At 37.1% G+C, this 14,134-nt stretch overlaps 1 protein-coding gene across 3 annotated transcripts in view; it reads right to left on the bottom strand.

The window, feature by feature from the left end:
- Nucleotides 1-12,554, bottom strand: part of psq (pipsqueak) — a 62,139-nt gene extending 49,585 nt beyond the window's left edge. For 2 of the 3 annotated variants that reach the window (XM_041775908.2, XM_041775910.2), the window contains exons 1-3: nt 11,850-12,552; nt 7,983-8,250; nt 7,750-7,914 (exon numbers count right to left, since the gene is read on the bottom strand). In XM_041775908.2, coding sequence (XP_041631842.1) covers nt 7,750-7,914; nt 7,983-8,132 — 315 coding nt within the window. In that variant the 5' untranslated portion in view covers nt 8,133-8,250; nt 11,850-12,552. Of the gene's footprint in view, nt 1-7,749; nt 7,915-7,982; nt 8,251-11,849 lie in introns of all 3 variants that reach the window. The other variant, XM_070283983.1, reaches the window with a different exon arrangement.
- Between the last annotated feature and the right edge of the window lie 1,580 nt (nt 12,555-14,134).

The raw sequence follows: 14,134 nt of genomic DNA, 5'->3' as shown, positions 1-14,134 counted from the left end.
ATTAGCAAAAGCAAAAGCAAAGGAGCAAAAGCACACACACACACACCCGCACACCTACACAGCATATACATATAGCGGTGCCGCAAAAAAAAATCGGTCGCAATCGGAAAAAATGCAAAGGCAGCGGCAGCAGCGGCGGTTGCGGCGACGGCGGCAGAACTCTCTCTGCACATAAAAAAAAAGAAAAGAAAAATAAAACATAAGCAAGCGCACACAAACACACACACCAGCTCAGAAAAGTGCTCAAGCAGCCTGGAAAAAAATGAGAAGAAACTTTGAGCCTGAGCGCCAACTGACAAAAACAAAAAAGAAGTGCGGGCAAGAAAGCCGAGGAAAAAAATTGCGGCACATCACGCGCACAGTGGCATCGAAAGCACTTGAGGTAAACAAATATTGCAGTGATGAACCGAACTTAAAAAATATTTTTTTTTAAGTTCACAGGTTACAAAAACTTTGTAACTTTATTCTTAGAAGTTATGCTAACTTAAAAAGAAAATTACACTATGTTTTCTCCAATAAAAACAATTTAGTACCCTTAAATTTAAAATAAAATTTTGACAAACCAATAACATATTGCATTTATAAAAACTAAAAAAAAATACTTAAACATGAAATATGTGTCTCTATGTGTTTTGTTACAATTGTACCACATATGCCGGCAGTGACAGTGGGTCGAATTTTGAAAAAATGCACACAAAAAGCAATTTGCATTATTGATGAGGGAAACACATTTACATACATACATATATGTATGTGTACATATTTCTTTAACAAACTTGTGTGGAGCAAAAAAAAAAGGGATGGGAAGAGATAAAACAGAAAGAAAAAGTAGAGAATGAGTGCAAATAATACATAACAGACCCCACAGTACATAGCACCCTTAGAAAATGACCAGCACACTGACCATCTACAGATTACCCCCACACTCCCAATACACCCGAAAAAAGCTCCCAGCACGGAAACAGACTCAAACTCAAACTCAGACCTCCAGCTCGCGACGCCCATTAACTGGAGATGAATTCCCATTCTCAGGACCCCCATGATTTGTGTTTGGGTGTCGCGTAGACATCGTCACTCTCCTTCCCCATTTTACCGAAGAACCTAGGAACCAGTAGGAAAAACAATGGAACAGATGAGCGCCGAATAAAGAATAAATAAAAAAAGTGGAATAGTGCAGGAATTGATGGAAGGACATTCGACATTGTTGTTCCTGGACGACTTTTCTCGAGGATGCCCATAAGCGAGAACAAGCTACAAACATGAATGTAAAAATGGGTGTGGACATCGCGCGAATGAATTGGAAATTCGAGCTGCTCCAGCTTCCAGTCCTAATTGGAAACTGTTTCTAGACCTGGGTTAACCAAAGCCAACCCAAAAGCTGGGGAATTGATTTGTACTTTTTCCGAGTTGGATATTTTTAGATTTCCATTCATAGAGTTAAACTTAATTCTAAATGCTGTTTAATGGCGAATTGTACTTCTTTATTGTTAAGGTAAGACTTGTATTAATGTAATCTTCAATTTTTTAAAGTTTAATTTTAATTGTAAACGATTAGCTTCACAACAAAATATAGATTATTTTGTTTTTTAGTTTAATCTATAGAACATTAGTCGCATTAGCTATGAATACTTTATTTCTAAATGTATACCCACAAATGTACATATATTTAAAGGTTTTTATTTCCTAAGCGTTTATTACTCTAAGAACGCAAACCCTAAATGACATTTAAAGATTCTGGTCCTCAAACTCGATACAATTTATTTAACCACCAAAGCCGACCCACTGTGCGGCAAAAACAATGCACGTTCCGTGAGCCGCAGAAAAAAATGCGCTCTCTGGCCGAAGCAACAACAACACAAACAGCACCAACAACGGCGACAGGAGCAAAACCAAAAGCTACAGGAGTGCGAGTCAGAAGAAGAGCTAGCAGGCGAATCCGAAGACAAGAAGCAGGACGAAAAGTTGAAGGGGCAACGAGAAAAAAATCGTGATGGAACTGGACAGACGCTGCGTCGTCCCCATCGCACGAAGTGAGCTTAGGGGGGACATTGGGGGGTTTAAGGCTTCGACTTGGACTGAGAACGAAAGTGTACGAGGGTGTCTCTGTGTGAGTGTGTGAGCAGCGGCCATTGTTGGGGGCCTCACACACACAAATACAAAAGGCGGGCAAAAAAATTTTTTCTTTGCGCTTCACTCAATTTCGATTTTTTTTCTTTTATTTCGTTGGTCCGTTTCCTTCAAAAAGTTCAAAGTTGCAAGCGCGCTCTCTCGCTTCCACACTCTCTCCGACCCCGTCTCATTCTCTCTTTAAGCACAGGAGAAAAAAATATTCAGAGAGGAAAAAAGTAATTCTGCACAGAAAAATAAAAATTGTTTGCAAGAAAGAACGAAAGAAAAAATGGGAAAAAATGCAAGCCAAGTGGTTCAGACGGGGAGGGAAAGAGATGAAGATTGGGTGTGTGGGTGTCGGTGGGCGGGAAGGCGGCGTGCCACCCCATTAACTGATGTCCACCTTATTCCCCGTCTCTGTCTTGTACTTGTGCTAGTGCCTGTGTCCGTTTCAGCTGCTCACATAGTTGGCCGAAGATAAAGGTGGAGGAGAAGAGCAGCAGCAGAAGAAGGTGGCGGATGAAGGAGAGAGAGAGGCAACACATGCAATGAGGCCAAAAGAGGGGGTGGCCGGGAGAGGGTGGGGCACGACGCATTGGGAAGACCCTCAAGTGTTGGCATGCAGCAAAAAAATAAAATAAAATAAAAACAAAAATAGAATATAAAACCAACACAATTTTTTTTTAATTACCAGTTTAAAATACTCTTAAAATAAAAGAAATCTTGAATAATATAATATAATATAATATATTATAATATATAAAATACTATGCAAAAAAAAAAACATAAAAAGGTTTGGTGTCCTCCTAGGACTTTAAAAATAAATATGTTTTGGTTTTTAATTCAGTCTCAATCCGTGCTCGTGCAAAAACAATATTACCCTCTCTAAGGGTATTCAAAAAATACATAGCAATAAATATAACCAAAGCACATGGCGTGGCAGACACATGCATTTAAAAGGGGGGGGGGCCCCAACGAGAGGTTAAGAGAAATTCGGCGAGGGGTTAAGGGGTTTTAGGAGCTCTAGGGGGGAGGTACTACTAAATCATCTGTGCATGTATTCCAACACAAGTGTAGTTACATATGGATACATATGTACCTACATACACATGTATGCGTTAGCTGACCACGTTTGCTAAAAGCATTAAAGCAGCGCCAGCATTAATTAACGCTTAGCAAAAATCGAATCTGAGCTTAACCCCAAAAAGGAAAAAAAAAACACTAGCACACAAAACCCCAGAAAGAAGAGTGGCAACGCCGGGGTCATCCGGCTAGAGTGCGAAAGGGACAGCACAAGTTGAGACTGGCATACTAGCGTAAGAAACCGTTTCTTGGTGTGGCTATCTTGGGGTGGACTCTGTTCGAATAAAAGGAGAGGTCCCCTTAATTGTTTTTAAATGTGCAGCGAAGCAATTATACAAAACGCCACAAACACTCCAATTAATTTTGGGCTGAGTCGGGGTCTATTATTTCTTTAAAATTAAAACATAACACTATAAAATAAATATTATATAATTTTTGAAATCACTCATATTTTTTTTTTTTTATTTAATGAGTTGGACTTTGCAGCAAGAACATTTTAAAAGCACAATTGTAATCTAATTAAGCTGAGATTTATAATTAATTTTTACGTAAAAAGTTTTATGAATGACTAATTTTCTTAGGCTCTTTGCTAACAAAAAATAAAGTCTTGCAAAACAATTTTGGAATTTATTCTTTTTTTTTTTAACACTCCACTGCACCCTCTTGGTTCCGAAAGTTTTGGTCGCTCCATTTTCCCTTATTTCCGTTGCAAGGGGGCCCTTAGCATGGCCAATCTGAAGTCCACTCGCAAAAAAAAAATTTTCAAGGCGAAATGGACGCGCCAAAAAAAGGGGCCACAAAACAGAATCACGCACACACACAGAAAAACATATCCCCAAACATCCACACATACTCTTACGCATTAAGCTAAAGACGAAAGCTCCAACTCACACATACAGAAAGAGAAGTTGCGGTTGGACATACAAAAGTACAAGGGCAAATACAACAACAAACGAAAAGAAAAAAAATGGGCGAAAAAAAATAATACATAAAGTGAAGGAGGAGGAAACTCCAAGAACATGTGCAGAAACAACGGCGACAAAACGAAAGAGATACAAGCAACACATATACACACAAAAACTGTCGCTGTAGTTGTAAAAGTCGCCACAAAAAAAAGGGCGAAAAAATTCAGCAACTTGTGGAAGTTAAAGAGGGGGTGGCGGTGACCGACCCGGTGGGTACCGTGGGTGGTTGGGCGCACAGATGGCCGGCGAAAATATAAAAATGGAGCGCACGTCTGTGACAAAAACAACAAGCGGTGCAAAGAGACGAAAAAGAGAGCGGAAGGAGGCGGGAAGCAAGAGAGAGCATGAATGGGAAGTCGTCGTCTGCCAGTCGCCGCAAGAAGAAGAAGCAGCAACGGCGGAAGGAGAAGCCGTATGTGTTTGTGTGTGTTTGGAATGAGGGAGTGGGAGCGGGAAGGTAGACCTGGACCGTAGTTTGAGTTTTTTTTTTTTTTCGTGGCGTTGCGTCAGCTTGAGTAATTTTTTATTTCTCAGCAGCGGCGGCGGCGACTGCGACAGCGACGACTTGAGCGCAAAGCAAGTTGAGCATTTATTTGCTCAAGCGGAAACATGGAGGGGGTGCAGAGAGGTAAGGGCGTTGTGCACTGTGCTGCCCGCCACTGTAATGTGGTTGCTGTCTCCGCTTAAGTGGTTTCTGTTTAAATAAGTTAATGTTAACACTTAACAGCAAAGCCGGATGTCCGCTGTAGCAGACTTAACAGGAAACTTGTTTTTTTTTTTTACTAAATATGTATGCTTTAATTTACATTACATTTTAATTGTTCCAAAATTAGTTTTTAATATTTTTAACCATTTTTGTATAGAATTAAAAAAATTCAAGTTACAACTTTTTTCTATTCTTTAAAATTAAATTTTTTCTGGACTAAAAACTCCTTCAAAAGGGCTTTCTAAAACTATTTTGAAATTGACAAATTGTTTATCTCATGTAATTGCATATTAATTATTTATTCACATTTTAAAATAAAAAATAAAGGTTGGAATACAATTTTTTTATTATGCAAGTTTAAGTCAAGGATAAAAATAATCTATCTCTAATAGGCGCTCTTTTAGATACTTTAGTTGCATCCTTTAGATACTTCACGTCACCCACTGACTTTATTCTGACCGCAAACTAAAATTAAACCCTAATTACTGCGAGGAATCGATAAAATCGCATGGAGAATGCAAATCAATATCAATTACCCATTTGCAGCAACAACGAACCATATCAATATACATACATACATACATTTGTATGTACATATATAGTTATAGTGAGAGGCACATTTTCCCGATAAATGTTTAAAGGTAATAATTGTGTATGTGGCCCGGAGCAATCGTCAATCGTCAATCGTCGTCGACAACAAGAGTTAATGAAGCACACAAAATGACAATTACAATGGGGGGGCGTTGTCGTCACAAACACACAACCGAAGCTTGCACGTTGGTGCACTGAGCGAAAAATTGGGTTTATCATTAAAGTTTTTTTTAGATAGTTTTATTCTAGAATCTAGATAATTTGACCCGCATATCTTTAACCTTCCTATGTAATTAACTGTTTAAGGAAAACAAAACTACTCTAGGAATTATTTAAGATACATATTTTTTATAAGTACACATTGTAACCTTTAAATAGGTTTTTTTTCTAATACCCATTAGCTTGAATGGCAATTATTCAAAGGAGCTTACATATACATATTACATAATAATAATAATAATGTAATATGATTATAATTATAATTAAACTAGTCTAAAATGTTGAATTTAAATTAATAAAAAAAAAATTAATTGACGGTATTTAAAAATAATAGCTTTATATTAAATAGAAGTTGCAAGTTTATTTATATAGCTACATAAAACTATAATGTAGGTTATAAAAAATCTCAAAATATACCCTTTAAATCCCTAACTAATCTTTTATCACAAACTAGTTTAATTATTTTAATTTAATTACTCTTAAATTTCTCTCAGTATACTAGGCAAGTGGGTGGTATTCAAATACGAGAGAATCCGGGGGAAAATGAAAAAAGAGGTGGCTACAGAGGGGGTGAGGGTGAGCTAGCTCTAGGCCCCGATAACAGCGCGACCCTGGCAGTGCTCGTACATACAACGACAATCCCGCCGCCACCTCTATATTTGTGTGTTCAATTTAGAAAAGAACAACGTTCGTGGTTTTCGGCTAGCTCTACTGCTATTTGATGCTATTCGTTTGTTGACACACCAATTAAGGGAGGTGGTAATTATGGGTGCAGGCAGGTTGGGTGTATCTGGTAAATGCTGCTGTGCAGTGGATTCCAAGCGATTCGGTTGTATTTACAACCAGAGATTAGACTGTTTTTGGAGTTTCTTTTGGAATTCTTAGCTATTTTAAACAATAAAACGTTCAATTAAGCTTTTATATATAATAACATTATTTGGCGTCAAGGCACCTTTTTAAAAAACCAGGACTGAACACCAAGCTTCAAGGTCAAAGGCTGAAGACAGGAAACTGCCTGACATCGAAGGGAATACCGACCTTTGTAAACTTTCAATGCGATCAAAAACAAGATATTCTTGTTAAATTAATAGGAAAAATACATCTATCGATCGTTTTTATGGTAGCTATATAATATAGTTGTCCAATTTTCATAAAATTTATACCAAAATTCTGTAATATTAAAAAAGGCTCATATTTCAAAGTAGATACGTTCAAAAACAACGAAATTACAATTTTATTTTATTAATTCCTCGATCGTTCCTATGGCAGCTATATGAGATAGTTGTCCAATTTTCATAAATGCAAATTTCTGACTGAACTTATAATAGACAGAAAGACGGCAAAAATGCTACAACGACAACAAATCACATCTGTTTTCGGCGCACTGAAGATCGTTCGTATCCAGGAATACAAAATGCACATTCTAGTTACAATAAATGTGTAGATTTTGTTGTTGTACTTTTGAGAGCGCTCCACTTCTTGCTTAAAACTTTCACTAAACAACATTTATAATTAAATAGTTCTGCTTTTTTATTATATTTATCGCAGTTTAAAAAACAGAAAGTGTAAAAATTGGTTTGTAATTATCACCAAATTAAAAATGTTATTAAAAATAAATAACAAAACTAAAAGATAAAAACCGTATAAACTTTGATTCCATTTTAATGATGTAATTAATCGTTTATCTTAGCTAATGTTGTATTTCATTTTAAGTAGATCAATAAAAAGATTAGAAACAATAACATGTTATCAGTTCTGAGATAAGGAGAAAGCTCCTATAGAGACCCTGCTCCTAGTTTTCTTATTCACAGATAAACATTTATAAGTCCTTATAATGAGTAGATTGTATACACTTCCAAAGACAATTTTTACAATTAAATGGAGGTTACAAGATTTCTTCGTAAAATGAATATTGAAGGGTGACTCATCTTATGATATAAAGATTGTAAATATTTCCTTTGAATTAGAATAAAAGTGAACTATCTTCATTTTGCGTTCTTTTGATACATTTTCCTAATTATAAACTAATTCTAAAAACTAACTAAAAGTTAAGCTTTATGCCAGATTTTAGCTCACCTGTAGTTCCGATTCGGTGACATCAATTTCTCCGCGATAAACAAAATCAATGATGGTTTTCAGATCGGTGAAGATAATGTCGGCGGGCAGGATGATTGTGGGATGTTTGCACGGGTTCTCCAGTAAAAGTTTTTGGAAATACGTTGAACAGGCGGACAAAACAACCTAAAACAATGAAAGGGTGATTATTAGTACCTCAAGTTTCGATATATGTATATTTCACCGATACTTACCTTGTGCGCCTTGAGGGATCCGTGTTCGCAGGACAGGGTGACATCCACAAAGGACAGATCCTCGCGTAGCTGCTGGAACACCGAAGTCATTGTGTTCTGATAGTTGTTCCAGCGCAAACTGAAGTACTGATGTCCTCGTACTGCAGCCATTTTGATGTATTTGAAATCTTCTTCGAGTTCCTGTTGCTGATTTTTATTTTCCTTTATTTTGTGTTCCTTGCGAGATGCTCAACAATGGCTCAACGGCTCACAGACGTCTTTCCTCGTCCTGGAAAAGCAAGAGATACTATAGGTAAATCAGATTTATTTAGAGATTGTGGCTGGGAAAATCAATCAATACAAAATCCAAAGAAGCGTCGGCATCCTCAGCTTGCTATTGGTTCCTTGCGAATTGCCGTTCCAGATGCAACTGAACAGAACAGAACTGACACGGAGCCACCACCACCAACCACATGTTGAAGATGTAATAAAAAAAAAAGGAGTCGCTGCAGTCCGTCGTCGCTCGGTCCATTGTGTCGAGAGCTTTACACCGGATTGCAGGGCATTGGGGGGCGAGAAAAGGTGGAGGCCAAGGAAGCGGGGTATTATTGGGTGGAGCAACAACTATTTCCAAGACAGGTAGGAGAATATCTGCTATCAAGTTGGTCATGGTCGAATAGTTGGTGACCTGTGCAAGATTAACGCTATTTTCAAGGATTCTAATAGAGTTTGCACCGCTTAGTTGCAGGTAAAGATATCAATTAACGTATCTAAGTCTGATTTTAAAAATTTAAAATAATAAATTACATGTGTTAAATATTTCCTTAAACTTTTACTTTTTCAATAGAATAGAAAAACGTTCAATCCTTTAGTTCAGGCTTTAGAGAGGTGGCAAAAATGCTTCAATCCCGTGATCTTGATTTGGCAACATACGTTATGGGACGTTAGTTTCTAAACTATCTATCAATGTAATAATTTAGGGACTATTTTTTGAAATCCAAAATATTCTGACTATTTATTTTGCTAAATGAATCAAGCTGTCTATCAAATACTGATCGCTAGCTCTTATTTATCTCACTCAAAATTTGCCTAATTCTTCACTTAAATCCTCTAAACTGCTTTTATTTCCACTATATTCTATGTGTCGCGTGCTTTTTAGCCCTGGTGCTCTGCTCCTGCTCTCCAATATCCGCCAATTCGAAATAGTTTTGTTTTGAGCATTTTCATGTAAAATGTTTGGTCAGACCGAAACCGAAACCAGTTTTTCAGCGAAGCCTCTTTTATTTTCTTTTTTCAATGGCACGTATTGTGCTGCCTGCGAAGAGTTGTTTTTGCTAGTTGGGGGCATTGTCAAAAAAAAAAAACATAAAAAAAAGTAATAGGAATGCTGAAAGGATGCTGCTTCTTGAGGAGGCACAACTTTCCGTGCAACTAAAATGGGAGGCAGGCGAAGCGGAGGTTAAAATGCAACCACAACTTGATTCCGACCAAAGGATAACAAAAAAAAAAACTGAAGCTTAAAGCTTTTAAAACATGAGGAATTTTACGAGATTTTTATTTAAACAAAGTCCAACAACAGGAAAACTTTATCATAAATCTATTTGAATATAGTTTCTAAGTGAAAACATCGTAGTACAGCAGATATACAAAGTATCGTATATCATTAGGTATCAAAAAATTAAATAAATTAAAATTTTAAACTTTCCCAACATAAAAACTATTTAATTATAAAAATATAAATGCATCTTAACATTAATTCACAAATCCATCGAAAATATTTTTGCCAAATATTCTAAAATATGTAACTTAAGTTCCCTTCCTTCTAGCGTAAGTTTTACTGTAATTGCATTTCGGGGTTCTTGTCGAAGATTCGCAATCAAAACAAAAACGGCGTGCGGAAAGAAGCGCAAAAGGAAATGAGAAGAAAGAGAAGAAGGGGTTGCCACCCACCCAAAAATCGGAAGTTCCCCTCCCGCTCCCGCTGACGACCACTGTTGTTTCCCGCTCTTTGTATTGCCCAAAGAGCTTACCATCAATCGGCCATTATGCGGCATGTTTGGTGTTGTTATTTTTGTTTTTGTTCCCGTTGTTACATTACTTCTTATTTTTCACTATTTTTCCTATTGTATTGTTATGCCCATGTTGCTTTGCGTCTCTCTCTCTCTCGCACTCACACATGTTTGCTCAGATTTGCCGCCTTTTGGAGCCTTCGCTTCCTCTTCTTCTTCTGCTTTCCACTGTTCGTATGCCTTTGAGCGTGATTATTTGGCAAATGGGTATGTGTTTGAGTGTTTGGCTTTTTCACTTTCCATAGCCTTCCGATATTCCATATTTAATTATCTATAATTAGCATATGGATGTATTATCCCAAAAATATTAATCATGAATCTAAAACAGAATCTATTTAGACATTTGAATATGTATCATATTTTATATTAATTTTATAATAATAAATAAATAACTCATTGATTTAACGTTGATCAATTGACAATTTTATCATTAAATGAGGTTCTTATGATTTTTTTTACTTTTACATTTCAAAAGAGTTCCAATTTGATTCATAACATTTACAACAAATTATTTAAATTGCTACTTTTTAACTCATTAGATGTATCTTTTTTAACTAAAATAATTTAAATAAAACGTATACATTCCTCCTATTAAACTTTGTTAATACTTTACCCATGTACATCTATTTTCATTTAATGACAAACATTAAAGCCTCTCTACCCCATAATAAATAAGCCAATTAGTATTATTATCTAAAGCTTTGCAAATAGCAACATTGTAAAACATTTAAATAAAATGTATTTAAAAAAGTAGCTGCTGTCGACGCAGTACAAAGATAATCTGAACAATATGAACAAATTTAAAATAATATTTATTGCTAATTTTTCTATAAACTAACTAATTAATTGGCTATCGATCATGGAAACCAATTTAGTTAAAAAATTAATTTTGAGATACAGATAGGCTTCGGAGGTCGGTATGCCAAAGAAAATATTAAAAAACATATAACCAAATGTACATATAATCCATTTATCTAAATTAAAGCCAGTTCAATGAGTTCAAATACAATATGTATCGATTTTCTGCGTTAATTATTTTTGTACAGGCGGTTTATTTTTAGTTATTTCAGATACGATGCTCGGTATAGGTAGACAAATTAAATATTTTTTGAAATCTCAGTGTAATTCACTAGTAAACATGTGTGATTTGACTGGCGATAGTGAAGCGATTGTACCGAAAATTTCCACAGTACATCATATAAAGATTGCCACAATAATAACGTAATCCGCTTTGTGACCTGTCACATCACTTTTGACCCACTGTCGCGGCTCCAGGCAACTTCGTTTTCGTTGCGTTTGCGTCTGTTCTCTGCCTTTCGGACCATATGCATGCGAGCAAGCGAGACAGCTGTTGGGCTCACGTTGCGCGGGGGCGATGAAGAAGAAGAAGAGGGACGAGGCAGAGAAGGCGCAAGACAAATGACAGCGGCGCTGCGAAATGAGTGGTGGGTGAAGGAGAGGCGAAAGAAAATGGATTTTAAACATTTTTGTTTTGATTATTATTGTTCTTGTTCGTCGCAAAAGTTTGCGAAGCGGAATGGGTAAGGAGAGCGAGCGGGAGAGCGATAGAGGGCCATAGGGAGAGCGAGCGCAAAGGCGAGCGGGCGAAGATGTGGGAGTGGGAGCGGGATAGGTGCAACCCCAATGCAATGTAATGCAAATGTAATGCTGAACAATTGCATTTGCCAATTGAAACCAATTGAAAGGTTTGCAGTATTTTTATTCCCCCCTTTTTTCTGTATTGTAGATCACTTTTTCAAACAACTCTTATTTTTATTTTTAGTGCACGCTCGTCTTGTTTTCTTGTTTTTTTTTTTACCTTTTTTCTATTTATACTGAATTTCTGCTGCTGCAATTTGCCGCCTGCCTGCGATTTGTTGCTCTTTTGCATAATAATAGACAAATACGTCAACGAGTTTTATGTTCGTATTTTTCGTGGATTTTCACGTCTTACGTTGTGTTTGCCGTTGTTGTTATTGCTGCTTTTGTACTGCATGCGTATTTACCGCCAGTTTTTATTTGTATTTGCAGTTGTAGTTGTTTCTGTGTGTTTATTTCGTCTGTTGTTCACCTTATTAATTTGGTTCGCTTTTATTTTTATTTTGCTAGGCAGCTATTTGCATTTCGCTCTGCCTTCTGCTTCTTCGCTCGCACACATCTACAAACTCGCGCACACACGGACACACACACTGGGAGCACTCGTCGCACGCACGCACGCACACGTACATAAGCGATTGGTTTTTCATAATTCGCAAAAACTTAATTTTATTCTATTTGATATACTGGCTGCTGGCATGCTGTCGCTGCATTCGGGTTTCCATTACCATTTTGCTGACACTGAACTTTGGCCTCTGCATGGCGATTTCCGCGATTTACCCACGCTTTTCCGCACTTTTTCACACACCGCACACGCACGCAGGAGAGGAATTTCGCTGGCAAAACGGAATTTAAAATAATAATTATTTTTTCAGCTCTTCGTTCATCGGAGTGCTCGTGTTCGCCATTTTCGTATGGTGCTGCCAGACCACCGGAGTGCGGGTGCAAACTCGGCAAAAGTTAATGAGACTATTAAGTACCGTTTCTGGGTGGCCTGCATGGCTTTGTGTTTAGCAAAAATCTTGTATTTCATAATTCCAGTTTTTATTTTGCTGTGAAATCGTGGCTAAAATTGTATTTTCTTGGAAATCTTTAGCAAGGTGGCAGCTCTTTATCGGTTCTTCTTTGCCTCGCCACTTGTTCTAGCTAGTTGTCTCGCTCGCACTGAGGGTGCAATGCCATATTGATTTTTTTCTCTACGGACTTTGTGAGGCGCGCGAAAAATACCAAAATTTGAATAATGAAAATATAAAATAAAATAAAATTTAATAAATAAATATCTATTTATATCGGGTCAGTGTAGTTTTTATAATCTAAGGAAAGGCAGAAATAAAGATGCATAGTTAGAAAATTTATGTAAAAAAAATTTTTGATATTAAATATGTTCAGATACAAAAAGATGAAAACAAAAAACTATATAAAATGAAAGTAATTTAGAAAATATTATATGTAACTAAAAAATTCTTAAATTAAATAGCGAAAACTTAATTTTAAATAACGAAAACTGCTAAACAATTCTATAGAGTTGCCAGATAGTTCAACAGAAAAGCGAAAGCTAATTGCTGCGAAACCCGTTATATCGATAGACCTAAACTCTGCCATCGATATATGGGCGCCCTTACCGCTTGAAATTTAAAATATGCATGGGCCAATTTAAACTCGATCATTACATTAGTTTTAGAAACCCGCTTAATGCTCATGTGCTTGCAAGTCATGGAACTTTATGTATTTATAATGAGCAAATAAATATTCGCCACTCGAAGCCGGAATTTGCATAATGAAGGCGAAAACCATTTCAAATGAGTTGCACTTTTTCCGCTGCCACTCAGTGGGGGTGGGACCCCATAAAAAAGTGAGCAGAAAACAAACAAAAGCCATCGATCGCCTGGCATACAAAGCGACTGATTTTGCAGTGAATCTGACGGATACATAGATACTACGGCCAGCAGTGGCTGTATCTATGTGCGGGGCGTACATTTGCATTGTGGATGCGTGGAGCGCAGAGCTAATAGCTAAAATGGAGAACTTACGTGCCAATTGACATTCATGAGTCCCAAGGCCGAAAGCATTAAAATAATTGCATGTTCTCTGGGCTCCAGCGGCGACGGCGGACATAATTGTGCCCCGCATGATCATCGAGTCGTTTCCAACTTTCCAAAGCGGAAAAATCGATCAAAAAAGGGGGAGCTGTGCTTTACACATATAATGGGGTTTTCCGCGAGGTCGTTCCAGCAATTGACGTGTACTATATAATACACTCACTCGTATGCTGTATATACTATACATACATATAATTATAGCCGCACATAGGGCAACCCACCAAGCCCACCCCACCTCTACTCCACTCGAATAACCCCACCACTCACATCGGGCTACAAATACTATATACTATATGTACATATATGTGAGCTATATATTCTGACATACATTCTGTATGCATGTGTTTATTTTGGGCGCCTGCAACTGGCGATGAATTTAGCGGGGAAGAACCTTATATCGTGTCACGAG

The sequence above is a fragment of the Drosophila kikkawai genome, chromosome 2L, assembly GCF_030179895.1.
Source record: "Drosophila kikkawai strain 14028-0561.14 chromosome 2L, DkikHiC1v2, whole genome shotgun sequence".
Classification (NCBI taxonomy): Eukaryota; Metazoa; Arthropoda; class Insecta; order Diptera; family Drosophilidae; genus Drosophila; species Drosophila kikkawai.
The sequence above is the reverse complement of the archived record's forward strand: the minus strand, read 5'-3'. Positions and strand labels throughout refer to the sequence as shown.